The sequence below is a fragment of the Cervus elaphus genome, chromosome 22 (assembly GCF_910594005.1).
Source record: "Cervus elaphus chromosome 22, mCerEla1.1, whole genome shotgun sequence".
Lineage (NCBI taxonomy): Eukaryota > Metazoa > Chordata > Mammalia > Artiodactyla > Cervidae > Cervus > Cervus elaphus.
In genome coordinates this window covers 14539229-14564028 of record NC_057836.1, presented here as the reverse complement: position 1 = coordinate 14564028, position 24800 = coordinate 14539229, and the positions used below count along the sequence as shown (strand labels likewise).

The 24800-nt window shown below is 50.7% G+C and overlaps 1 protein-coding gene across 7 annotated transcripts in view; it reads right to left on the bottom strand.

Annotated features, from left to right (window-relative positions):
* The window catches only part of KCNA6 (potassium voltage-gated channel subfamily A member 6), a 36058-nt gene extending 12475 nt beyond the window's left edge, over positions 1–23583 (bottom strand). For 3 of the 7 annotated variants that reach the window (XM_043882055.1, XM_043882054.1, XM_043882056.1), the window contains exon 1: positions 20905–23583. In XM_043882055.1, coding sequence (XP_043737990.1) covers positions 21981–23567 — 1587 coding nt within the window. In that variant the 5' untranslated portion in view covers positions 23568–23583 and the 3' untranslated portion in view covers positions 20905–21980. Of the gene's footprint in view, positions 1–6907; positions 7151–18835 lie in introns of all 7 variants that reach the window. The other 4 variants (XM_043882051.1, XM_043882052.1, XM_043882053.1 and 1 more) reach the window with 3 other exon arrangements.
* Between the last annotated feature and the right edge of the window lie 1217 nt (positions 23584–24800).

Below are 24800 nucleotides of genomic sequence, written 5' to 3'. Positions count from 1 at the left end.
AGCTGCATGTTTCAACTCAGCCTTTTACCTCAGAACCCCGAGCTGGAGGATCTGAGTGCTGCTTTGATGCTAATAAAGTTGTCTCTTGATTCCTGCATCCATGTTTGCCTGTGCATCACTGACTCAATGGATGTCTACTGAGTCTGAGCAAGCTCCAGGAGATGGTGAAGGACAGGGAAGCCTGGTGTGCTGCAGTCCATGGGGCCACAGAGAGTCAGACACGACCGAGTGACTGGACAGCAACAACCCACAATCAGAGCTCAGAGGTGATGAGGGGGAATGACAGGGCAGGATGTGGGCTGCATGGAAAGCCGGTCCCCCCAGGCTCCACCACTGGGCACACTGTGCACGGTCAGCTATCTACTCATGCCTGCCATGTACCTCCTTCCTCAAGAGAGCAAAGCCCTGCTCACCTCTGATTCTCCAGGGTTTGGCTCATGTGGGCCCATGATACATGTCTGTTAAAAAAGAATGAGTGGGTACCAGACACTGAATAAGGCGCTTCCTCCGTCCTACTGATTCCCAGAACTGCTGCCATCCCCTGCCCTGCTTCTCCGTGCCCGGAAAGTCAGTTTTGTTCAAGTTTTTAAGCACGATGCTCTCCACGTTACAGCCGAGGAACACAGAGCATCAAAGAAGAAAGAAGGTCTCGAGGCTAGCGAGTCAGAGAGGCAGGGTTGGAACCTGCTCTGATGCTGCAGCCACTGCTGGTATCTGCCAGGGGGTGCCGTCACCTGTCACAAGGATGCTGAGCAAGTAAAGGGAAGCAGGGCCTCCGCACCTGCACCTCCTCCGGGACAGCTCCGCAGCCTGCAGCGCAAAACCCCGCCTCCTCCCCACCCCTGCCCCCCTCTCAGCATCCCAGGGACCAAGGCTGCAGGCTTCTGACACGGAGCCTGCAGTCCCTGGGAGCTGGTCCAGGATCCCGCCTGCGCAAGGGGAAAGGTTTGAACAAGGGAAGAAAGAGGAAAGAGAAGCGGAAGTCATCGCTTTGTGTCCGGGGAGAGTGTGAGCCACTAGCTGGTTCCTGGGCGGAGGATGGATAGAGAACGTATACAGGTACCTGCTTCTGTCCTCCTCAATCTGGTCCACGTTGTTAAGCACCAGTCCGTCCCAGATGTCCAGAGAGGAGACCCGCCACTGCAAGGGCTCACAGGAAGGACTCAGGTGGGCCTGAAGGCTATCCTGGGGGTGGAGTGGGAGGGGAGTGGGTGCAAGAGAGAAGCTTTGGTGGTGGAGGGAGAATTCGGATGGGAGATGACAGCAGGGGAAAAGCAGAGGGAGTCCTGGGCAGCTGCTGCCGGACGCAGCTCTGCTGGCTCCTGCCAGGCGCTAATGCGGAGGATCAGCCATGAAGGGCTAGGTCTGGGGCTGGGGGTCAGACCCCTCTGTCCTTGGGGCCATCATCTGTTACGTGGGGGTGGAGCTTGGAGAAAAGAGGTGACTGGCACATTTCACGAGGAGCTCTCTGAGGAGACGGGGCTGCGGTAGGAGGGATGTGGGTGAGAAGGCAAAGAGGCAAGCTCCACGGAAAGGGGGCTGAGATGATTCCATCCTGCAAGATCTTCAGGGAGGGGAGGCTGCCCCTTCCCAAAGGGTCAGGCGGGACCAGTCGGGGCCGGGCAGGGGACCTCTGCTCTGACTGGTGGGGAAGCTGTGCCACCTCGGGGAACTCAGTCAACCTCTCTGGGCCAAGGAAAGTCATACACATGCCTGCTCTACTGGTCTCAGTGAACTGTTGTGATGTCCCGTTGTGAGTGAGCTTTGTAAAACATGAAGGGCACTTAAAGGTGAAGGTATAAAAGCATGAGCGCTAGAACCTCCTAAACCAGTGGTCCCCAAATACGGCTGTACCCCACAACCTCTGGAGAAGCTTTTATTTTTTAAGTGTTGCTCCTGGACTCCATCCTAGATCAGTGGTTCAAACTGGAGAAGTGAGGAGTTAAGACAGCAAAGGGGGCAGAAAGCAGTACTTTTTAAAATAAAGCTCCTGGGGTGATTCTGGCTTCCCTGGTGGCTCAGAAGGTAAAGAATCTGCCTGCAATGTGGGAGACCTGGGTTCGATCCCTGGGTTGGGAAGATTCCCTGGAGGAGGGCATGGCAACCCACTCCAGTATTCTTGCCTGGAGAATCCCCATTGACAGAGGAGCCTGGCGGGCTATAGTCCATGGGGTCTCAAAGGGTCGGCCATGACTGAAGTGACTAACACTTCAGGGTGATTCTGAAGTGCTGAAAAGGTGGAGATCCACCACCTCAGATCTCCTCAGGTTTCCTGAAGACAGTCACATGGCACACACGTCTTAGAGAAGCAGACCCTTGGCTTCTCGCAGACCTCCTGCGGTAGGGTTTCTGGGAGGGCCGAGCGGTCTCTGCATTGAACACCATGATGAGGCAGCCTGGACCGTCATTCTGTGACGAGTCTGTGATCCCCTCTCCTTTGCAGGATGAACAGTCACACCTGCGGGCATCACCTTGCTCTGGGCAGAGCCACTCAGGGAGGGGACATGCCCTCTTCAGGGAATACATACAGACATGTGCTTTGGGGACAGGGTCACATTAGACAGCACTTCCCACCCCATTCCTGCTCCATTGGACTGACAGTCCAATTCTCACGTGACCAATTTCCCAGCCATAGAAGCTGAGATGAGTTATCCTCAATGAATAACACCAAATAACCACGTTTCATTGTTTCGTCAACAGATATCCAGGCTTTTCTGCCCCATACTCTCTCTCTGTTGGCTCTGCTCCATTCCTAAGATTACATAAGTGTGTGTACCTGCACACACACACACACACACACACACACACACACACACACACACACCAATCCCACTAAATACACAAATGCCAGGGTGAAGAGGATTCAAGGATTTAAGGAGCCAGAACTCACATCACGCAACCAAGTCACTTGGGAACATGGCTAGTGTAGAAACAAATGATGTAGATGACCTTGGACCAGATAGAGACCTGGGGACTGTTCCCCATCTCACGGGGAAGTTAAGAGCAAGGATGCTACAGCTAGAATGCCTGGACCGTGAAACTTGGACCAGCAGCTCCTCTGGGGTGGAGATTCTCACAGTGCTGCTGGGAAAGCAAACAAATCCCTGCAGGCGAAGCTCTTAGAAATGTGGCCACACCCGCCATGCTGGCGAAGGGTCTCCTGCTCTGAATCACTGTTGTTTCTGTTGTTGCTTTATGATCGGTGAGGAAGCTGAGGTATAGAAAATAATTTGCTCAATTTATCTATGCTACTTGACTCTTGGAGGGACACAACCTAAGGAGAGAGTCATAAATGTGAACACTTCTGTGGAGGAAAATGTCCACTGTAGCATCATTTAGAACAAAAAGCTAGAAAACAACCAGAATGACCCTCAGTAAGCGGTAGGTTACCAAAACGATGGTGCATCTATGTGATAATTGCATGAGAAAATTAGAGACAAAATATGGAGCTTTTTTTTTTTCAATGAAATACAAAATGGGTCTCAACAGAGAGAGATGCAGAGACACAGCTAGTCTGGAAGAAAAACCAGCAAAATACCAACACTGAAAGTCTCCGGTTATGGGACTGTGGGAACTTTTATTTTCTTCCTTGTGCTTTTCTGAATTGCACTAGTTTCCCATAATGAGCAGATATGACTTTTAAAGTCAGTAAATAAAACTGTTTACTTCAAGCCGTTTGCTCAAACCGTGCACTCGGAGTCCACATGGGCTTTCTCTGTCTCTGGCCAGACCTCTGCTGCTTGTCAGGCTGCACCAGCAGTAGGAAGCGAGGCAAAATGGGAGAAGGATGATGCACAAACACCAAAAAGCACCAGGACCTGGGAGCCAGCTCAACAGGGACCCTGGTCCCAAAGTGCAGCCCCAGCTCCCGGGACTGAGCTGAAAGGGCAGAGCTGGACAGACCTTCCGATCAGAGAAACTACACAGCTCGGTGGGAACATCCCGCAAACAGTCCGACACCCACTCTCGGGGTCACCCAGAAAGAGTCAGCTCCTACTTTGAAGACACCAAAGAGCTATACCTACTAGGCTTTGTCTTTTCTGCAGGTTCCCTCTGCAAGTGGGGAGCCAGAGACCCTAGAGGATACTAGATCAGCATCTCTGCTGGTCTGCATTCCCTGCTTCTCCCTAACATAGAAGCGTCCGTCCACACCCCATGTCTTTCCAGGCAGAAAGCCAAGGTTCTGACAGAGACAACACCGAGGAACGCTTATTTTGCTACTCTGAGATTTAAAAGATCTGGAAATCACTCAGTGACTAAGAAAGACTTAATCTGAGAAAACAGGAAGGAAGGAAAGGAGGGAGGGAGGAAAAGAAGAAAGGAGGGGAGGAGGGATGGAGAGTAACTGAGAAGCAGGGGGAAGAGATTTATCATACTTGGTATCACATAAAAAACTATGTCCTCTTTCAAAACTTCCCTATAACCTGCTCAGTATATTTTTTAAGTGTTAAGTTCTGATCTTTGTAAGAGACTGGAGTAGATAAACTCTGAAACAGAATGATTCTATGTAAAGTTGAAATTGTAAGTTAACGCCCACTCTCTCTTTAAACGATCACTCTAGTGGCAAAAGTCAAGCAATAAAGTTGGCCAAGAGATCAAGGGAACCAGCTGTACATTTAATGAATAGGCTTGAGTACCCACAGAATTTTCCAGCAAAAGCTCAAAAATTGTCTAATGCAACCACCTCACTGTACAGATGAAGACACTGGGACAGAATCATACTGCTAGTTAATATCCACCCAGTGCCAAGCAGGAGATTTGCTCAGGATCACAGCAAGCCAGTGACAGACCCAGAATTAAATGTGATTCCCACTTTCCCCACAGTCCACTTGTTCTGACTCTTGGTGGATTTAAAGATGAAAGCATCAGTTATCAGAAGCTCCTCCTCACGGTCCAGGATGTCCAGAAGAGGAGCCGAGACAAAGGCAAGAGCAGGTCAAGAGCAACCACATCCTCTCCTTTTGTCTCTAAGCATAGAAGGGACTTCCCCAGTGGCTCAGCGGTAAAGAATCTGCCTGCAATTCAGGAGATCCAGGAGGCCTGGGTTCGATCCCTGGTTCGGGAAGATTCCCTGGAGAAGGAAATGACAACCCACTCCAGTATTCTTGCCTGGAGAATCCCATGGACAGAGAAGCCTTGCGGGCTACAGTTCATGGGGTCGAACAGAGTCAGGCACGACTGAAGTGACTTAGCACACATGCGTGCAATCTCTGATTTGGTTAACAATGTGCATGGAAATCAAACTGCTAGCATCGTAAGGCAACCCTGAAATCAGCCATCCATTGGCGAAGTGTATCTGAAGTGTGGCCACTTGTAAGCAAAGCAGAACATAAACTTCACCTCTAATGAAGAACAACGCTTGCAGTTCTTTTCTCAAGGACTTCTACTTAAGAGAAAGGTCACCAGGGGAGGGAATGTCTCCTTTCACATTATTCAGAGCCTTTATCAACTCACTGATTCTGTAAGCCTCTGCACAGACTTAAGAGGAATGTGGAAAACTTGAAGAGGGTTGCTAAGGAGGTCCACAATGATCCATTTGAGAAGACCTTTATATAAGGGCTGAGGTTTCAAGGACTCAAATCCATCACCAGGAGTTTCAGATCTCTTTGAGCTTCTCAAAATGTATTAATATTCCTTAGATTACAGGGTGTTTTTTTTTTTTTTTTTTGTGGGACATGAATAGAAGTTCCCTCCAAAAAGAGGTGGAGCTTCTGCGGTTAAAAAAAGATACTTTGAACAGCACTGACTTGAGAAGTGAAATAGCTTGACTTGTTGCAGGACTTCTCAGAGGCTTTAAGTCTTCTGCGCATATGCCTTCTGTATCTCTCAGAGGCAATGCTTGTTTTCTTTTTTATTTTTTTTTAATTTATTTGGCTGGGTGGGGTCTTAGTTGCAGCATTGGGATCTCCCTTGTTTTGTGCAGGATCTTTCGTTGCGGCCCACAAACTCTCCAGTTGCTGCTCGGGGGTGCTGGAGCATGTGGGCTCAGTAGTCATGGTAGCAGGCTTAGCTGTCCCTCGGTATGCGGAATCTTAGTTCTCTGACCAGGGATCGAACTTGCATTCCCTGCATCACAAGGCAGATTCTTAACCACTAGGACCATCATTTCTGAAACGGGCATCATGCCCAGAGATTCCGTTCCCGTGGGAATGTTGGACGGGTGCTCTGCAGATCACCTTGAGGAACTGACAGAAGGAGCTATTCTAGGTAATACGGTCAGCTGAATATACACTGCAGCAGAAGCAAAAATACGAGGAAGTTAAAGTACCGCAGGCGATGTGTAACTGACACAGGAGGAAAAAGTCCTGGCCCAAACACATGTCCTTGAAGGGGTGTAGGATACGGATTCTCATTGGGGAAGTCCCAGAAGAGGCCTGGGGGACTTTCCTGGTGGTCCAGTGGCTAAGACTGTGGGCTCCCCATACAGGGGGCCCGGGTTCGATCCCTGGTCAAGGAACCAGATCCCACCTGCCGCAGCTAAGACCAAGTGCAACCAAATAAATAAATAAATATTAAAAATAAGAAGAGTAGGCCTGGGATAATTAGGAACTTACTCAAGTGCAAGGCAGAGTACTGGACTCCCTGACTTCTGGAAGTCTCTTCTTGTTCAATTATTCCATTTCATTTTGTCTTATTGTCTACATATTTACCTTTAAGTGAGTTCAACCAACTTCCATGCAAATGAAACATGTTCCTGAAATGCTGTGTATAAAGAAATACGTTCTCTATAAATTGAACCATATTTTCCACCAGTTTGTGTTGTAATTTCAAAGGAACGTTGACCCTAAACACATAATGAAAGGGATGTCAATGAGCTGCTGGGCACCCCAGGTAGCACCCTACCTGGGCCCAGAAGCCAGGCAGGTAACCAGCTGAGCCCCAGATCTGTCTCCACGCACTTACTCACATGCTCAGTTAATTCCTAAGTGAGCTGGAAGCTCTCACTTCTCCCAGGGATATGTTGCTTCATTGCTTACGTCCTTTTTAAAGGGATTTACTAGACTCCTTGGATACTGTCTTCTGCTGGCATTTTTAGCCTGGAAGTAGTTTTCAAGTCAAAAAGGGCATTAAACCCCTTTCCATGAGTCTCCTCTGTGACAGCCAAGAATCTGATGATTGAATAGCTGGATCGTGGTCAGCAAATCTAAATCTGCAAATCGAGAGAAACTATTATGTATACTTATATCTCCCAAAAGACTAATTTATGAGAGCTCCGAGTGGTTTCCACCATTCTGAAAGGTTGGACAGTTTTCAGACACTTACCAATTGAAGCCTCAACAGCCCACTGAACCAGGGAAAGAAAAGAGAAACCATGGCAATAATACTGCTGTATTGGATGTACTAGATGCTTGCCAGGCCGTGTGACATACCTGGGTCAGCTCTGCCTCATTACATCCCACTGGCCGCCATGAGGGATGTTTTTACAGGGAAGAAAAGGCTCAGAGAGGTTCCCAACACCCCCAAGGCCACACAGCGGCAGAGCCAGAGGGTGGCAGCACTGCGCGCCAACTCCTAGGTTGGCTGGGATCGCCTCTCCCGACTCGGCTTACAGAGAAACTAGGGGCTCAGAACTGTGTCCTCAAATCTCCCACCCTGCCTTCTCTGACACGGCCACAGGGATGGAAAACGCAATACTGCCAGGTGGCACAGTGGTAAAGAATCCGCCTGCCAATGCAGGATACCCAAGAGATGTGGGTTCGCTGCCTGAATCAGGAAGGTTCCCTGGAGGAGGAAATGGCAACCCACCAGGGGCCTGGCGGGCTACAGTCCATGGGGTCACAAAGAGTCGGACAAGACTGAGTGACCGAACTCGCACACGTCGGAATGCTGGCAGATTCGGCACCTAGAGTCAAAATGCAGTAAGAAAGACATGAAAATGGTAAGAGTCACTTCAAGTTCCCATTTTTGAAGATGCATTTTGAAAAATATCCCCTCCTTCTGCCAACAGATAGAGAGGCTCTTTCTTTCTCAAATCTAATATGAGAGTATTCCTTTATCCACCATTGGAGAAAGGAAATTAGGATGGTATTCATAGGAAGTGTGCCACGAACAAGGCAAGGTTCCTTTTTCTATAGACCAGGTATCCTCATGTAAGTTTAGCTATATTGTGATTTTTTAAATGTGAAAAGGTTCCCTACTATTGAAAACACCTCTGACAGAAAGTGAATCTATTATTTTTATACACACGCACGCACACACACCCACACTACAAAAACAGCAACTTTTTAGAAGTGCACCTATTGGAAAAAGTGAGGCAGAGAAGCATTAGGATGGAAGGCCCATGATGGATTTCCTTTAAGTCCAACCTGATTTCATTCTTTCCACACTCCTGGAAACAGCAGATATTTTAGGGGGAATGGAAGGAAGGGTTATAGAAATCTGTTCAACTTAGGTTTTCTGCAGTGAAAGCTGTCCCTGGTAAGGGATGACCTCACCTCTCTTGGAATCCGGGAGGATTTTGAGCTGATTGCAGCTCAAATTGCTTTTGAGACTTTCCATTTGAATTCTAGCCCTGAAATATCGCAATGAAATTACCCGTAAAGCACTGGAAAAAGGGAGACTTTCTTATCTGCCTCCCAAGGCGATATGTTGGACATGGATCCAATTCTACAATGATTTAACTTTCGGCCAGTAAATCTCACAAGCACAAGAGTTCCCCTGGGAGCCGAAAGTCACTGAGAATAATCTCAGAAGGACAAGAAGGGGTCTGGGGCTGACAGCGGGGTCATGATGTCCCAGACAGCCTACAAATACAGAGCCCAGGCTGAGAGTCAGTGATGACCCAGGAAAGCCATACGGTCCCACTTTAGGAATGCCCTCTCTCAATTCTCTCCCACTCCCAGCCAGCAGGCATGGGGGACACCTAGTTATCTGACATCAGAGATGCAAGAGGTCATCCTCAAATGGGAAATATCCCAACACCACAGTTTGCCTTTTTCTCCTTCTAGTCATTTTAGATGGAAATCCTTTATTGCCTCACACCCGCCTGTCTCCCTGCCCACGTAACTGAACAGAGCATGTAACTTAGGGTGTTCATTTTTCCCCAAATTGAATGGTCTAACATTCAATTTGGGACCAATTTCCCCAAATTGAAATAATTCTAGGCTTCCCTGATGGCTCAGATGGTAAAGAATCTGCCTGCAACACAGGAGACCTGGGTTCGATCCCTAAGTAGGGAAGATTCCCTGGGGAAGGAAATAGCTACCCACTCCAGTATTCTGGCCTAGAGAATTCCATGGACAGAGGAGCCTGGTGGGCTACAGTCCATGGAGTCACAAAGAATCAGACATGACTGAGCGACTAACATTGCAACAATTCTAACACTGGGTGCCGAGAACCTCCACAAGGGTGATGGCAGAGAGCCCCAGGGTGTTATATTTGTACAGTGCGTGCCGGGAGGTCCCGGCTCCTCTGCAACCACACCACTCGTCTGGAGTTGTGACTGTCTGCTCCCCAGCTGCCAGCCCTCACCTCCGCTCCCTCGCACTGCCTGTGTCTGATAACCACCCTCCTCCCACCCCCATCCAACAGTCCGCTGTGACTCAGTCCAACACGATCCCACAGGAAGGCTTCCAAGAGCGCCCACACAAGCTAGCGTCCACAGGTCACCAGATGGAGGAGGCCGGGGCACCCTGGTTCAGTCTCTGATGTCCGAGCGCGGGGTGCAATGAACATGTAGGGAGGGGCCTCCTCCCATGAGAAGCCCACACTACAGGCACAGGGCCTCCATGGACAGCAGGGGCCTCCCTTGTGGTCCAGGGACTGAGACTCCACACTCCCAACGCAGGGGGCCTGGGTTCAACCCCTGGTCAGGGAACCAGATCCCACGTGCCTCAACTCAAGACCCTGCATGCTGCAACTGAGGATCCCATGCACCATAACTAAGACTCAGTGCCGCCAAGTAAATAATAAATAATTTTTTTTAAAGGATCACTCTGCCCTTCTGAAGCACCGGCTGTGTTCAGTGCTTCTGACCAATGTTAGAAAGCTGAAACACAAGTCCAAGAGACCAGACCTATTGTTTTTCAGAAGAAAACAAAAATTCAAGTCTGCATGCGAACGCTTCCAACATTTCTTCTGTTTTATTTTTTCTATCCTTTCCACCTTTACTGAGACGTAACTGTCGTGTCCAGTATTTCTTGGTGTCCCATCATCTCTGATTTAGGACATGTGGTCAGGAGTAGCTGTGAAATCTCAGGTGAGGCACTTTGTGATAGATGTTTGGAACTCTGCACATATGTAAAACCATGTACCAGGGCAGTGCAGACGCAGAAAGAAAAAATAAAGAGTAAAGTAAAATACAAAAAAGATCTTCATGACCCAGATAACCATGATGGTGTGATCACTCACCTAGAGCCAGACATCCTGGAATACAAAGTCAAGTGGGCCTTAGGAAGCATCACTAAGAACAAAGCTAGTGGAGATGATGAAATCCCAGTTGAGCTATTTCAAATCCTGAAAGATGATGCTGTGACAGTGCTGCACTCAATATGCCAGAAATTTTGGAAAACTCAGCAGTGACCACAGGACAGGAAAAGGTCAGTTTTCATTCCAATCCCTAAGAAAGGCAGTGCCAAAGAATGCTCAAACTACTGCACAATTGCACTCATCTCACATGCTAATAAAGTAATGCTTAAAATTCTCCAAGTCAGGCTTCAACAGTACGTAAACCGTGAACTTCCAGATGTTCAAGCTGGATTTAGAAAAGGCAGAACCAGAGATCAAATTGCCAACATTCACTGGATCATCAAAAAGCAAGAGAGTTCCAGAAAAACATGTACTTCTGCTTTATTGACTACGCCAAAGCCTTTGACTGTGTGGATCACAACTATGGAAAATTCTTAGAGATGGGAACATCAGACCATCTTACCTGCCTCCTGAGAAATCTGTATGCAGGTTAAGAAGCAACAGAACTGAACATGGAACAACAGACTGGTTCCAAATTGGGAAAGGAGTACATCAAGGCTGTATACTGTCACCCTGCTTATTTAACTTCTATGCAGAGTACATCATGTGAAATCCCAGGCTGGAAGAGGCACAAGCTGGAATCAAGATTGCTGGGAGAAATATCAGTAACCTCAGATATGCAGATGACACCATCCTTATGGCAGAAGACAAAGAACTAAAGAGCTTCATGATGAAAGTGAAAGAGGAGAGTAAAATAGCTGGCTTAAAACTCAACATTCAAAAAACAAAGATCGTGGCATCTGGTCCCATCACTTCATGGCACAACAGATGGGGAAACAATGGAAACAGTGAGAGACTTTATTTTGGGGGGCTCCAAAATCACTGCAGATGGTGACTGAAGCCATGAAATTAAAAGACACTTGCTCTTTGGACGAAAAGCTATGACCAACCTAGACAGCATAGCAGAGACATTACTTTGCCGACAAAGGTCCGTCTGGTTAAAGCTATGGTTTTTCCAGTAGTCACGTATGGATGTGAGTGTTGGACTATAAAGAAAGCTGAGTGCCAAAGAATTGATGCTTTTGAACTGTGGTGTTGGAGAAGACTCTTGAGAGTCCCTTGGACTGAAAGGAGATCCAACCAGTCCATCCTAAAGGAAATCAGTCCTGAATATTCATTGCAAGGATTGATGCTGAAGCTGAAACTCCAATCCTTTGGCCACCTGATGCAAAGAATTGACTCATTGGAAAAGACCTTGATGCTGGGAAAACTGAGGGCAGGAGGAGAAGGGAGTGACAGAGGATGAGATAGTTGGATGGCACCACCAACTCGATGGACATGAATTAGAGCAAGCTCCAGGAATTCGTGATGGACAGGGAAGCCTGGCGTACTGCAGTCCATGGGGTTGCAAAGAGTCAGACACAGAGTGACTGAACTGAACTGAAAGTAAAATAAAAAGTGTGTACGTGGGGAGCCCAGGTTCTCATTCACTCCCAGACTTCAGACCGGGACTTCCTAGTAGTTCAGTGGTTGAGATTTCACCTTCCAGTGCAGCAGGGCGTGTGTTCAATCCATGGTCAGGGAACTAAGATCTCATATGCCATGAAGGCAAAATACCAAAACATGAAGCAGAAGCAATATTATAACAAATTCAGCAAAGACTTTAAAAATGGTCTACATCCAAAAAAAAAAAATATTTTAAAAAGCAAAATAAAACAGAAAATGAAAACCCTTCCAGATGAGTAGAGGGCAACTGCCTGAGGTCTAGGGGTGAATGAGCACCTGGGCTCACCACACACAAACGTATGTAGCTCCTGAAAAGCCTGACACATCCCCTACAGCAGAGAGCAAACCTCACAGGCAACACGATTTTTCCCAAGCACACCAGACTTTTCTCTCTTCCCAGGGATGCCAAATTGCCTTAAAGCAGCCGATGAGTGTCTGTCTGATTTATGACTCAGCTACCACGGCCTCCGGAAACTTCACTCTGTCTGACTCTGGTCCTGTGATTCTTGTTGTTTGCTCAGTCACTAAGCCATGTCTGACCCTTTGTGACCCGGTGGACTGCAGCACACCAGGCTTCTCTGTCCTTCACTATCTCCGAGTTTGCTCAAACTCATGTCCGTTGAATGGGTGACGCCATTCAGCCATCTCATCCTCTGTCACTCCCTTCTCCTCCTGCCCTCAGTCTTTCCCATCATCAGGGTCTTTTCCACTGAGTTTGCTCTTCCCATCAGGTGGCCAAAGGATTGGAGCTTCAGCTTCAGCATCAGTCCTTCCATTGAATATTCAGGGTTGATCTCCGTTAGGATTGGCTGCTTTGATCACCTTCCTGTCCAAAGGACTCTCAAGAGTCTTCTCCAGCACTACAGTTCAAAAGCAACCATTCTTTGGTGCTCAGCCTTCTTTATGGTCCGATTCTCACATCCATACATGACTACCGGAAAAACCATGGCTTTGACTATGAGGACCTTTGTTGGCAAGGTGATATCTCTGCTCTTTAATACACTGTCTAGGTTTGTCACAGGTTTTCTTCCAAAGAGCAAGCATCTTTTAATTTCTATACATTAAATCATGTCTTACACACAATTTATTTAAAGAGATTCTGCAATGAATCCTTTAGGAAAAGAGCCTTCTAGCTTAAAAGTTGCTATCCTGAGTCTATTTTTTATGCCGTATTTCGTTTCAATGTTGGTTTCAGAGAACGAAACTGCAGTCAACTGGGACGCCCTTTCTTTGAGGTGCAGGCGGCTGGTCACTGCGGGTGGCTGATAAGTGTCACTGAAGCCCCCTCGGCTGCCTGGCAGAGCGGGGAGCCAACTCTCCTGAGAGTGTGTGGCCTGGGAAATGCTTTCGCTTGCAACCTTGCAACCACCAGGTGGGGTGAGTGGAATTCGCTTCCTTATTTTGCAGATGGTAAATGGAAGCATGGAGAGATTTAAACAAGGTGCAGCCGACAGATGCTTCAGATGCTTCAGACCTACGTTCTCTGACTCTGAAAGCAAGCAAGCCGGGAAGGTCTGAATGCAGGATGGGGAGGGCAGTCCCATTTCCTGCCTGCGGCCAAGTCCCCCACGGGACACTGCGGGGGCCTCAGGAATGAGCTACGGATGTGTACAGCTGTTGGCCCCGAACGGAGACCCCCGAGCCAGCAGCTGTCCTCAGTCACAGTGGAAGCAGCCCAGAAAACCAAAGCAGTTGGGGGAGCAGCTTCTTTTGACGCCAGGGTCTCCTGTACCCGCTGAAAGGAGGAAGTTGCTTAGACACTCCATAGTGTCCGACTCTTTGTGACCCCCATGGACTGTGACCCGCCAGGCTCCTCTGTCCATGGGATTCTCCGGACAAGAATACTGGCGTGGGAAGCCCTGCCCTTCTCCAGGGGATCTCCCCGACCCAGGGATCGAACCCATGTCTCCTGCATCTCCAGCACTGGCAGGCAGATTCTTTACCACTAGCACCGCCGGGGAAGCCTCTGAAAGGAGGAAAAAAGAGTGGGGAAACAACCAGGGAATGTCAGCAGGTACCCCGCTGCAAAGGGGAAAGGACACGGTGGGACAAAAAAGGACGCTGAGGGTGAGGACCAGGGAAGTGGGATTTTGAAAGCCGGTAGAACCGTAGATGAAAACTCTGAGCCAGGGTCCAGCTTATGGGTTCTGTCCCGAGGGTCACCTGTGAGACCCTGCATTTGTCCCAAAGAAGAGGATTCAAAGGAAGTGTGCGAGGAAGGCTCTAGAAGAGAGCCACCCCCACCCTCCCAGGCTGCTAACGCACGAGGGGAGGAGAACAGTGATGGGGTGAGGAAAGACCCTCTAGAAGGATGCATGAGCAGTTCTGTTCCTTCGGAGCCCCAGAAGGAAAAGAGCATAGGAAGCCTGTGGATTTTCAGGCAAAAAGACAAACTGGCAAGTAACTAAAAGCCTATCGGGGACTTCCCTGGTGGTCCAGTGGTTAAGAATCTGCCTGGCAATGCAGGGGGCTCAGTTTCAATCCCTGGTCAGAGAACTGGGATCCTGCAAACTGCACAGTGAGGCCAAAAATTTAAAAAAAAAAAAACCAAAACTTAGGACTTCCCTGGTGATCCAGTGGTTAAGACTTCGTGCTTGCAATGCAGGAGGAGCAGGTTTGATCCCTGGTTGGGGAACTAGGGATGCTTGGAGACATGGCAAAAGAAAAAGCTATGTGCACATTCAGGAACCACAGTTCATTCTCTCTTCTTGCTGAATATCCATTGGACTTTTCCTGGGTTCTGCTCATCACGTCTCCCCTGAGGGCAGTGGACCACTCGGTAGCCAGGTGCCCTTGAACTTGCCCACTGAACCTCAACTGTCTTCTCTGCCAAAGAGGAAAACAATGCCTAGCATTCCCATTGCATTTGGTTGTTGAGGGATAACAGCATTGATATCAACCTCTGTGTTGTGCTTGCTTACACCACACCGTGTACATGGTATTACTTGGTGTTATATAAACAAGGTGCTCACATTAACTCATCTAATCTTTGAAACAGCCCTGTGAGATTGGCCCCATTATGCCCCCATTTCATAGAGAAGGAAACTGAGGCACAGAAGGTTCCAGAACTTGGTTTACATCACCAAGCCGGTGAGCAGCAGAGGTGGGATCTGAACCCAGACAACTGGCTCCAGAGTCCGGGCTCCTAACCTCTGTTATAAGACATGATGTCTGAAAGCACTGAACTGAGATGCTTTCTTAAATGAAAGATTCCATTCTCACTCCTGTTAGGACTACTCCCATGGGGCAGGATGGATTCCCAGATGGGGGTGCCACCCCAGCTTCAGACCCACCACCCCACTGGCCAGGTGCCAGCCTCCTGGAGGAGCAGTAAGACACGGCCCTGGTCCCTCCCAGCTGCAGGACTGTCTTCCTATATTTTTTTTCCAAAGCAAAATGTCTGCTGCCAAGAGCGGGGTTTGTCTGTCTCCTGGAGACAGCGGTTGTCAAGTCCTGGGAGCAAGCAAGCATGTCAAAAATAGCAGTGCCGTAGACAGCTCGGCTGCAGGCTCCTTGGAGATGTTGGTTTCGCTCTCGCCAAAGAGACAGAGTCTGTCTGCATTCCCTGCACCTGTGATGAAGGCCACTTAAGGCTCCAAGACATTTTCTAGGGCCGGGCAAAGAGTGTTTGCCGGGCGCGTGACAGACGAAAGGAAAACCCTCTCCATAGCAACAAGGATGAGGTCAGAGCTGTGCTCAAAAAAAAAAAAAAAAAAAAAGGTCATAGATAAACCATGATGAAAAAGAATATGAAAAAGGATGTCTATATATGTATAACTGAATCACTTTGCTGTACAGTAGAAATTAACACATTGTAAATCAACTATACTTCAATAAAATAATTTTTTTTAATTGTCATAAATTCCACCAGGGCTAGGCCCCCGACGGCTAATGCTGATGGCCAAGGTGAGATCAGTATGGATAGCCAAGGTGAGGTACCAGTGTTGAGGTGTCTGCCTCTTTTTCTTTCTTGTTCTGAAAGAAGCAGTCACTCATTCTGGAAAACCTTTCCAAGGTGCTCACTGATAGGTTTTCATCTCCTTCTTAGGGACGAGCACCAGAATAACTCACAAGGACCTACTTATAGCACAGGGAACTCTGCTCAATACTCCATAATGACCTATATGGGAAAAGAATCTTAAAAAATGAATAGATATGCATAGAGGCATAGCTGAATCACTTTGCTATACACCTGAAATTAACGCAACATTGTAAATCAAGTAGTCTCCAATAAAAAGGTTTTTTTTAATATATGGAAGAAAGGGGTGGCGAGAACTCTCTAGGAGTTCAGAGCAAAGGGAGGGTAAAGAAATGACCATCTCCAGCCCCACAGGGACCTCAGGCCCAGATCAGGAAAGTGGTTCATCACTAGACATGATAACACAGGAACTAGGAGCCCATCTGTCTTCATTCCCAATAGCTTGCATCTAGAGGCTCTCTCTCGGGAGAAGCCCCAAGCTCCAGCCCGATTCTGCCCCAAGAAAGCCTCGCACCCCAGGGCAGCCCGGCGTCAAGTGGGGGTGAGAGAGGAAATCCTTCAGTTTAAAGAATGGGTTTCTTTTCCTTCCCTAAGTGACCCTGACAAGCTAGAATTAGACCAAACTTTGCTTCCCCGGGCAATAACTCACAGTCAGAACCAATCAGAGCTGGCCCGGCAGGTTCCAGCCAGATTGTCCCGGGAGGACTGCGTTCCTTAGAAATCTATCTTGGCATTTATGGAAAGACGCCGGGGGACAAAACATTGCCAAAAGCATGGGCTCAGCCAGCCGAGAGAAGGCATGACAAATAGCAGGACTGGAAGGTCTCACGTAAGGAAAAGCACCGAGGGCGGGGAGGGGAAGGAAGGGATCAGTGAGGGGAAGGCAAGTGAGAGCAGAGAGCAAGGACATCTGGTGAGCACTCCCAGAGGAGGACCAGCTAAGGGGAGACCCTCACCCCTGCTTCTCCTGTTTTCTGAATGCGCCATAACCTGCGACACCCGATCAGCGGCTGGAGGGTGGGGAGCAGACCAGGAGAATAACACCTTGGCTCCATTGTAATTTCTCAAGGAACTCTGAGTTTCCAGGGAAACAGAGATGAGGTGGGATTTTCTGCATTTGTTTGTGAGGTTTCGCCAGCAAAGTATAAACCCCTTAGCTTTGGGCGGGTGGGGGGCAGGGGTGATGAGCAAGCTCATTGTCTTTGTGGTGTCACGAGCCATCTCCAACGTGCTTATCCTAGTTCAGGACAAGCTGACCAGGCTCCGCCTAGACCAGAAATGGCCTAGCCTGTCTTCAGAGCCAAAAGAAAGGGGCATGTCAATCCCACAATGGTCTCATTGTCAAAATTCAAAACTAAACAAATGGTTCCTAGCACTGGACGGGAGCAGCATGAAAGCTCTAAAGTGTCCCCATGTGGCAGAGAAAAAAACTGTCATTCCTTCTTGAATATGCAATCTGGTCCATCTTTAGAGAGGCTTAACTTCTAGATTTATAAAACCAAACCATCTCCCAGACAAGACATGAAACTCTGAGGTTATTAGCCTCATGTCACTTTAAAAAAAAAAAAAAAAACAATTCAGTGACTTTTGTGAGTTAACTTATCAAGTACAACTGTCACTGCAATCCTCTTTTAGAAAATGTCCACTACCCTCATTGGAAAAGACCCTGATGCTGGGAAAGACTGAAGGCAGAAGGAGAAGGGGGCAGCAGAGGATGAGATGGCTGGATGGCATCACTGACTCAATGGGCATGAGTCTGAGCAAATTCCGGGAGACAGTGAAGGACAGGGAGGCCTGGCGTGCTGCAGTCCATGGGGCTGCAAAGGGTCACACACAACTGAGCAACTGAACAACAACCCTCCAAAAACCTAATATCCTGATACATGTGGGACTCAGTCTACATGACCTCCAGCAAAGAGATGCACAAAGAAAAAGCCTCCCTATAGAACGGTTGGTGAATCTTAAGCCATCTTTCTAAAGAGAGTCGTCCCCTGCACTTCACACTACTGGGATTTATGAACTCTGCTTTTGTTCTGCTTTCAGGATATGAGAGAGACAGCTCTGAGAACCTTCAAGTGAATTCAGGGCATTCAGAAGGCCAGCCTCTTGAATTAAGGCTTTTTCTAGGTTAATTCCACTCTATGGCTTCCTTCTACATCCTCTTTTCTGTGTCTATTTCACTGTATCTATAGTGCATTGCCTGGAACTCTTCTGCAAGCTTCTCAAGGTTGGGGACCCGTAGTGAGCAGAGTCCAGTGCTACACAAGCAAAATATTTATCTGAAATATATGAGGTTCTCTTTCTTCTCTCCACCCCGCCTTCTCTATTTTCTCCTTGCAGATTCAGGAAATAACATCAGAGATGTTTTCTAAACCCACAGCAATCTCATCTTGCTCCAGAAACTCAGGACTCCGCCCCCAGAGGTGAGCACACTAGGACAGGATGCTGTACTGGCAGGAAAAAGGAGAGTCCTCCAGCTGGAGAACAACCTTCTGAGCAAACACCCTAGGTCACAGCCATCTTCAAATCCAAAGAGTGAGCCCAACTGAAATGCCCCAAGGTGCTCCCAGCCCCCGAGAAAGAGAGAGAAAGATGCACAAAGAAGGAAGAAGAGGTTCAAATGGCAGATGAGGGAAAACCAGGAAGGTGAGAAGAAAGAAAGGCAGAGCAAGTGAGACTGCAGGGAAGAAAGAAGGAGGCAATGCAGAGGGAAAAGGGGGAGTGAAGGGGGATAGTGTGCAAGCAGAAACAGAGGAGAGTAATATAGATGGAGACAGAAACACACAGAAAGAGAGCGAGCGAGGAAGCTCCTGAGCAGACAGTCAAAGGCTTCATTCTCCCCAAATGCATGCTCTCCCGCCCCCTCTCTGCCCCTCCCCACTCCTGTTCTCATTTGACCTGAAAGACTGAGCCAGAACGAAATTCCCCAGCAGCAGAACCTACCTCGGGTGCAAAGACGGCCAGCTGTCCCCTTCTCTCCTGGGGCTTCTCAGGCAGGAGGAATCCCCCCACATCTCAGTCGAGCCTGACAGATCCAGGAAGACCTCTGGGAGCTCCTGCCGACCCAAGTCAGGTGTAACAACAACCTAACTCCTCTGCTGACAGCTGTGAGATCGCCACCCCAGCTGTCATGGCGACACGGGGCACAGATTCCCTCGGTGCTCAGGGAACGAACTTCACATCAGGAGGCTCAGGGTCAAAGGGGGTCACTTGGCGAAATCCATCAGAGGAAGTAGGTCAGGTCACAGCCTCCCAGTTTGTCTTGGATGTCTTTAAGAAGAACCATGTATGAGGTCCCTCCCAGGAGCTAGACATTTCCTTGGGAAGAAGTAGCATCATCTCTCTGTCTTAGAGCTGGGAGGGGCCGACGTGAATGCTCCGTGGTGCTATTATGGACTAAAACTAGTAGCAGCTGCCTCTTGAGAAGCTAGTCCCCTCCAAGGCCATTTCGAAAGAGAGAATATGGTCTAACTGGCAGTTGCCTAGCATTCAAGTTTCTGAAGACTCGGGAGTGAGATGAGATGGCTCCAGTGATGGGGTGGGGAAACCAGGAAGAAAGGCCCAGATAGGAAGCTTTGGGAACCTGCTTCCCCCTCGTTTTCCAAAGGCCACACATCCCTGTCCCAGCCCTGCCAACCCCTAAACAACATTATGTGAGAGGCATCCGCATTTCAGAAGCTGGGAATATGTCGTCTCTCATTCTCCCTGGCTGCCCAAATCAGAAGATAGAACAGTCTGGAAGGTTGCTAAGGCAACCAGAATCCCCAGAGAGCCCAGCTCTTCATAAACCCTTTCCACTCGGGCATGCTCTGACTTGAAATGGTGAGGATGATGAAAACACACACACACACATTCTGAGAAGGATACATCCGTGTTTCAACATTCACTCTCGACGTGAGCATCCCTTTTGCCTCTGGGTGGGCCTTCTCTTCCCCCGCCTTCTCCCCCTGGACTGTCAGGAGTAATATTCCAGAACAGATGTAGAAAACTGGCACTTCATAGCCTCAGAGCAGGTATCTGAATCATGAGCACTTTATATTGCATTTCAGATTTGGAGAAGTCAAGCTCCCAATCAAGATGGTGGTGCCTGGCCCTAAAAGGACGCCACTGAATCGCTCCAAAGAGCATCTTCCCTGCTAAAGGGGAAGAAGTAAAGAATGAGGCCCAGTTCAAGAGTCGAGGGAGGGATTTAAAAAGCTAAGGACCCAGAATGGCCTGGATGTGGGCTTTGGACCTAAAGCGGGAACCCTGGGAGGAGGCTTTGCCTATGGGAGAGGGGTAAGCAGGGTAATGAACTAGAAATCATTACGGAAGTTCACGCATTTGCATAGCATCACCCACAGGATCCCAGCTGAGTTCCTGGGCCTTTCCCCACGAAGTGTGGGGTGGGGGGACAGACGTCAATGTTCCCATCAAACGGGTGGGGACACTGAGGCACAAAGAGGAACTGCGGCCCCCAAGTTACCCTGTAAAGTGCGGCAACATCCAGACACAGTGTCTCTCAAGAAAACCCTCAAGAGGCTGTACCTCGTAAGTTGGCTCTTAAAGAAAAGCTTTAAAAAAAAAAAACTCATCAAGGAGTCTTAAAGCCTAGATTATAAAACTAAAAACATGTTAACAGTCCTTTCAGTTTCTGAACTGCACCCAGGAGAGCTCAGAACAGGTCATCACAGTTTATCAAGGCAGCAAATGAATGGCAGTGCAAAGAGGAGGAAGAGGGGACGTGGGCAGGTGGCACAGGAAGAGCAGCTCAGTTCACGATGGAAGAAGATGGCTCAGACCAGGTAGGGGCACCTCCGGGCATCTCCCTGGTGACAGCCAGCGGCTGTGGCTCCAGGGCTAGAGCAGGAGGATGTTTACCTGACTCAGCAAAAAAAAAAAAAAAAAAACCACCCTCTACCAGTGAGGCTGTCGGCAAAAGAACAATGCTTCTTCCTTACTCTAAACCGCCTATCTCGTTGCTTGCAAAATGCAAACAGAAACCCACACTAGCATCCAATGTGTGCTTTTACCTGGCGGCAGATTTAAGCTGGAGTCTGCGTTAGCAAGCCTTCAGCTGCAAACCTAAGTCAGATTCCCAGGAAGAAGGATGGAGGGCTAGAGAGGACTGGGGGAAGTGAGGGAGAGGAATTTGCTGTCAGCAACAAGACTCCTCCACCGCTCCGAGATGGCACTGTCTAAGGGACACCGCTTCCCTAAGAAGCAGTCAGGCCAGGTGCTTGGTTCCGTTCGGCCATTTCTCGCAGCTCCATGGTTCCCCTTTGTCAGTTCCTCCGCACAGGAAGGCACCTGAACAGACAGAGTATTTGGCTCTGAGAAGGAGGAGCCTTCCTGGAAACCAGAGAGAGGGGAATCAGAGTCGAGAGAGCTAAGTGGAGACCAGAGACTAACATCTACCATGCCAGGTCACGCTAGAAGAATCCATTGGCCCTTTAGGTCCAGGACTGACCTCTCACGTCCTCCAAATGGCCAAGTGGCATCGTAGTTTCTCTAATTGCATCCAAGGTTAGAGACAGATAACATATGTCCAGGCTGTGCAACTGAAGACTCTCCTAAGGCTTCTCTGCAGAATGACCAGCCGACCTTACAGGGCACTGGAGGAAAACAACAGGATGAGTACTGTTTCTGCCCACCAGCTTCGGCTAGTTAGCACGTGGCCAGAAGCTACGACGGGAGGGTGCATGCCCCAAAGCCAAGGATGCTAAGGAGAAACAAGACCCTGGTATGCCTGGTTTCCAGCCTGTTGATGTCACTCTTCCTAGAGACATCACAAGTCCCAAACGTGAAAAATCAGAGTCTCGAGGGAAGGTCAGATGGAAATCTCGTCCACGTGACATAAGATGGGCACGAATGGGTGGCACCATTAGAATTTCAAAAATATCACTTAGATGGAGAAACCTGGGATGCTGCAGGGGTCAAGTAACAAGGCTGACAGTCCAGGTGTGTGGTCCTGGCGCCAACCACTGGGTGTGAGGAAGAGAGTCAGGAGGTCACCTGGAGCTGGGATGCGAGTAGTGGAGGATGAGAAGGGTCCCTAAGGAAGGGTGAGTTCGGTGTCTTCCTTCCATGCAGGTGCTGCCTGCATCTGTCAAACCTCAGTGAGCATCCTTTTCTCTGCATACCCTCGATGTGGAGTGGGAAGGTAGCTGGGTCTCCGCTCCCGAGTGGCCTCCGAGAATTCAGGCTTGCCAAGTCCACTGTCGGCTGCCTTCAGGTCCGGGGCAGGCTGCCCACAAGTGACGTGGGTATACTGGCCTTGCTCCTCCTGCTCCGTCTCTCGGTGGTAGAAGTAGTTGAAGTTGGAGACGATGACGGGCACGGGCAGGGCGATGGTGAGAACCCCGGCGATGGCACACAGTGAGCCCACGATCTTGCCCCCCACCGTCATGGGGTACATGTCCCCATATCCTACGGTGGTCATGGTGACCACCGCCCACCAGAAGGCATCCGGGATACTGGGAAAGAGCGAATCATCGTCATCGGCCTCCGCGAAGTAGACGGCGCTGGAGAAGAGGATGACCCCGATGAAGAGGAAGAAGATGAGCAGGCCCAGCTCCCGCATGGAGGCCTGCAGCGTCTTGCCCAGGATCTGCAGCCCCTTGGAGTGGCGGGACAGCTTGAAGATGCGGAACACGCGGACCAGGCGGATCACTCTGAGGATGGCCAGGGACATGGCCTGCTGCCCGTTCTGGCCGCCCCCGCCACTGGCCGGCTGCTGCTCCTGCTGCTGCACCAACTCGGTGCCCAGGGTGATGAAGTAGGGGAAGATGGCCACCAGGTCGATGATGTTCATGATGTTCCGGAAGAAGGCTGCCTTGCTGGGGCAGGCAGAGAAACGTACCAGTAGCTCGAAGGTGAACCAGACGATGCACAGCGTCTCCACCAGAAAGAAGGGGTCCGTGAAGAAGGAGCCCCCGAGAGTACTTAATGAGGATGAGCCCCCTGCCACCATTCCCCCGGGGGCGATGCCAGGATGGAAGGTATAGGAGTCACCTTCATCCTCCTCTTCCTCCTGACTGCCCCTGGACACTGGGGAGACACCGCCACCGTTGCTTCCACCTCGACCGTCTGCACGGAACTGGGGCAGCGTTTCCAAGCAGAAGATGACGATGGAGATGAGGATGACCAGGACTGAGACGATGGCGATGCCCCGGGCGGGCCCCGAGCTCTCCGGGTACTCGAAGAGCAGCCACACCTGGCGCTGGAAGGGCTGGGAGGGCAGCGGCTTCTCGTCCACGCCACCCTCGGGCAGGCAGCCCTCGTCCTCGCGGAAGGCAGCCAGGGCCTCGTCCCCCAGCTGGTAGAAGCGGATCTCCTCCAGGAAGATGTCCAGCGGCACGTTGACCGGCCGGCGCAGCCGGCCCCCCGACTGGTAGTAGTAGAGGATGGCGTCGAAGCTGGGCCGGTTGCGGTCGAAGAAGTACTCGTTCCTCAGCGGGTCGAAGAAGCGGACGCGGCGGCCGGGGTCCCCCAGGAGCGTGTCCGGGAACAGCGACAGGGTGCGCAGCTGCGTCTCGAAGCGCAGCCCCGAGATGTTGATGACCAGCCGCTCGCTACTACAGCAGCCGCCGCCACCGCCGCCGGCCTCCGGGAAGTCTCCCGCATCCTGTTGCTCGCCCTCCGGCCCGCGGACCTCCCCCGGCGCCGCCAGCGTCAGGGATTTCTCCGATCGCATGTCCCCTCCGCGCTGCGCTCCCCGCCGCTAGGACGGCGCCCACGACACGACCACCACCCGGGCGCCGCGGCGCCTCCCAGCTCTCAGCGGCGCCCTCTTTGCAGGGTGGGGCTCGCGGTCCGAGCCGGCGGCGGGTCCCTGAGTCCCGAAGCCCTGGTCTCTGCCGGGCTAGGTCTGAGGAGGTGACCGGGGCGCGGAGGGTTCGGCCCCGCGCCTCCAGCTATCCGCGCCGGATGCCAGATGGAGCTTGGAGTACCTGGAACCGCAGCCTGGCGCGTGTGCAGCTGGACGCCCGAAAAAGACGCGTGGCTTGGCCCCTCTCGCCCCGCCCCAGACTGGGCTCCGAGACGCGGGGGTCCGCCCTGGGTGTGAGCACTTCCCAGCTCCCGCGGCTCCAGACCCCCGGCCGCCGTCGGGACCCGTGCCCCAGATGCGCCTCCCTCCGACTCGGCCAAGACGCCCGGCGGGGCTCGGCCTCCGCCCAACGGCCACCGCGCGTTCCGCTGGCCAAGGTCGCCGTTCCCGCCGCCACGGCCGCCACCGCCTCCCTCCGAGCCGCGCCGCCGGCCTGCGAGAGGGGCCCTGGGGCCGCCCCGGGGGCCGGGGCGCGCGGACCCACCTCCCCAGCGCTCAAGCCTTCGCTGCAGCCGCCGCAGCTGCAGCGGCTCGGCTCTCCGCTCTGCCCTTCCTTCCCAACACACTCTCTCCAAGTGACGTGGCAGGCCCCGCCTGCTGCCCCCTCCCACCCCACTCCCGCATGACACCCCTCGCCCGGCCAGGGGCTGCGCGAGCCCGGGCGCGGCGCGCAGAAGCACCCTAGCCTCTCCGGCAGTCTTTCCCGCGCTCTCCTGGCACGCCTCTCCCTTAAGCGCGTCCGCATCCGCCGCCCTCAGAACAGGCGCTTACCCCCCTGCCACACCCCCCCGCCCCCGCAACCGCTTCTCCCTTTTCGGTTTGCGGAGTTGACCTGCGCAGTGCATTTCATCAATAAGAAAACACCCCGCCCCGCCACCAGGCACAGAGTCCGTGCCTCCACTCACCCCGAAACTGAATGACAAAAAAAAAAAAAAAATCAAATCATCTTTTCTCCTTCTGAATTTACAAAGATCCATTTGCCAGTTTCTCCAATCTCCACTTACAAAATAAAGGAAGCACGTTTTGATGTCCAGGGAGCTCCTGATTTAAACTGTACTTGAGTGTCACTCCCCAGAGTGGGTCTTTTTGCAAACCTAG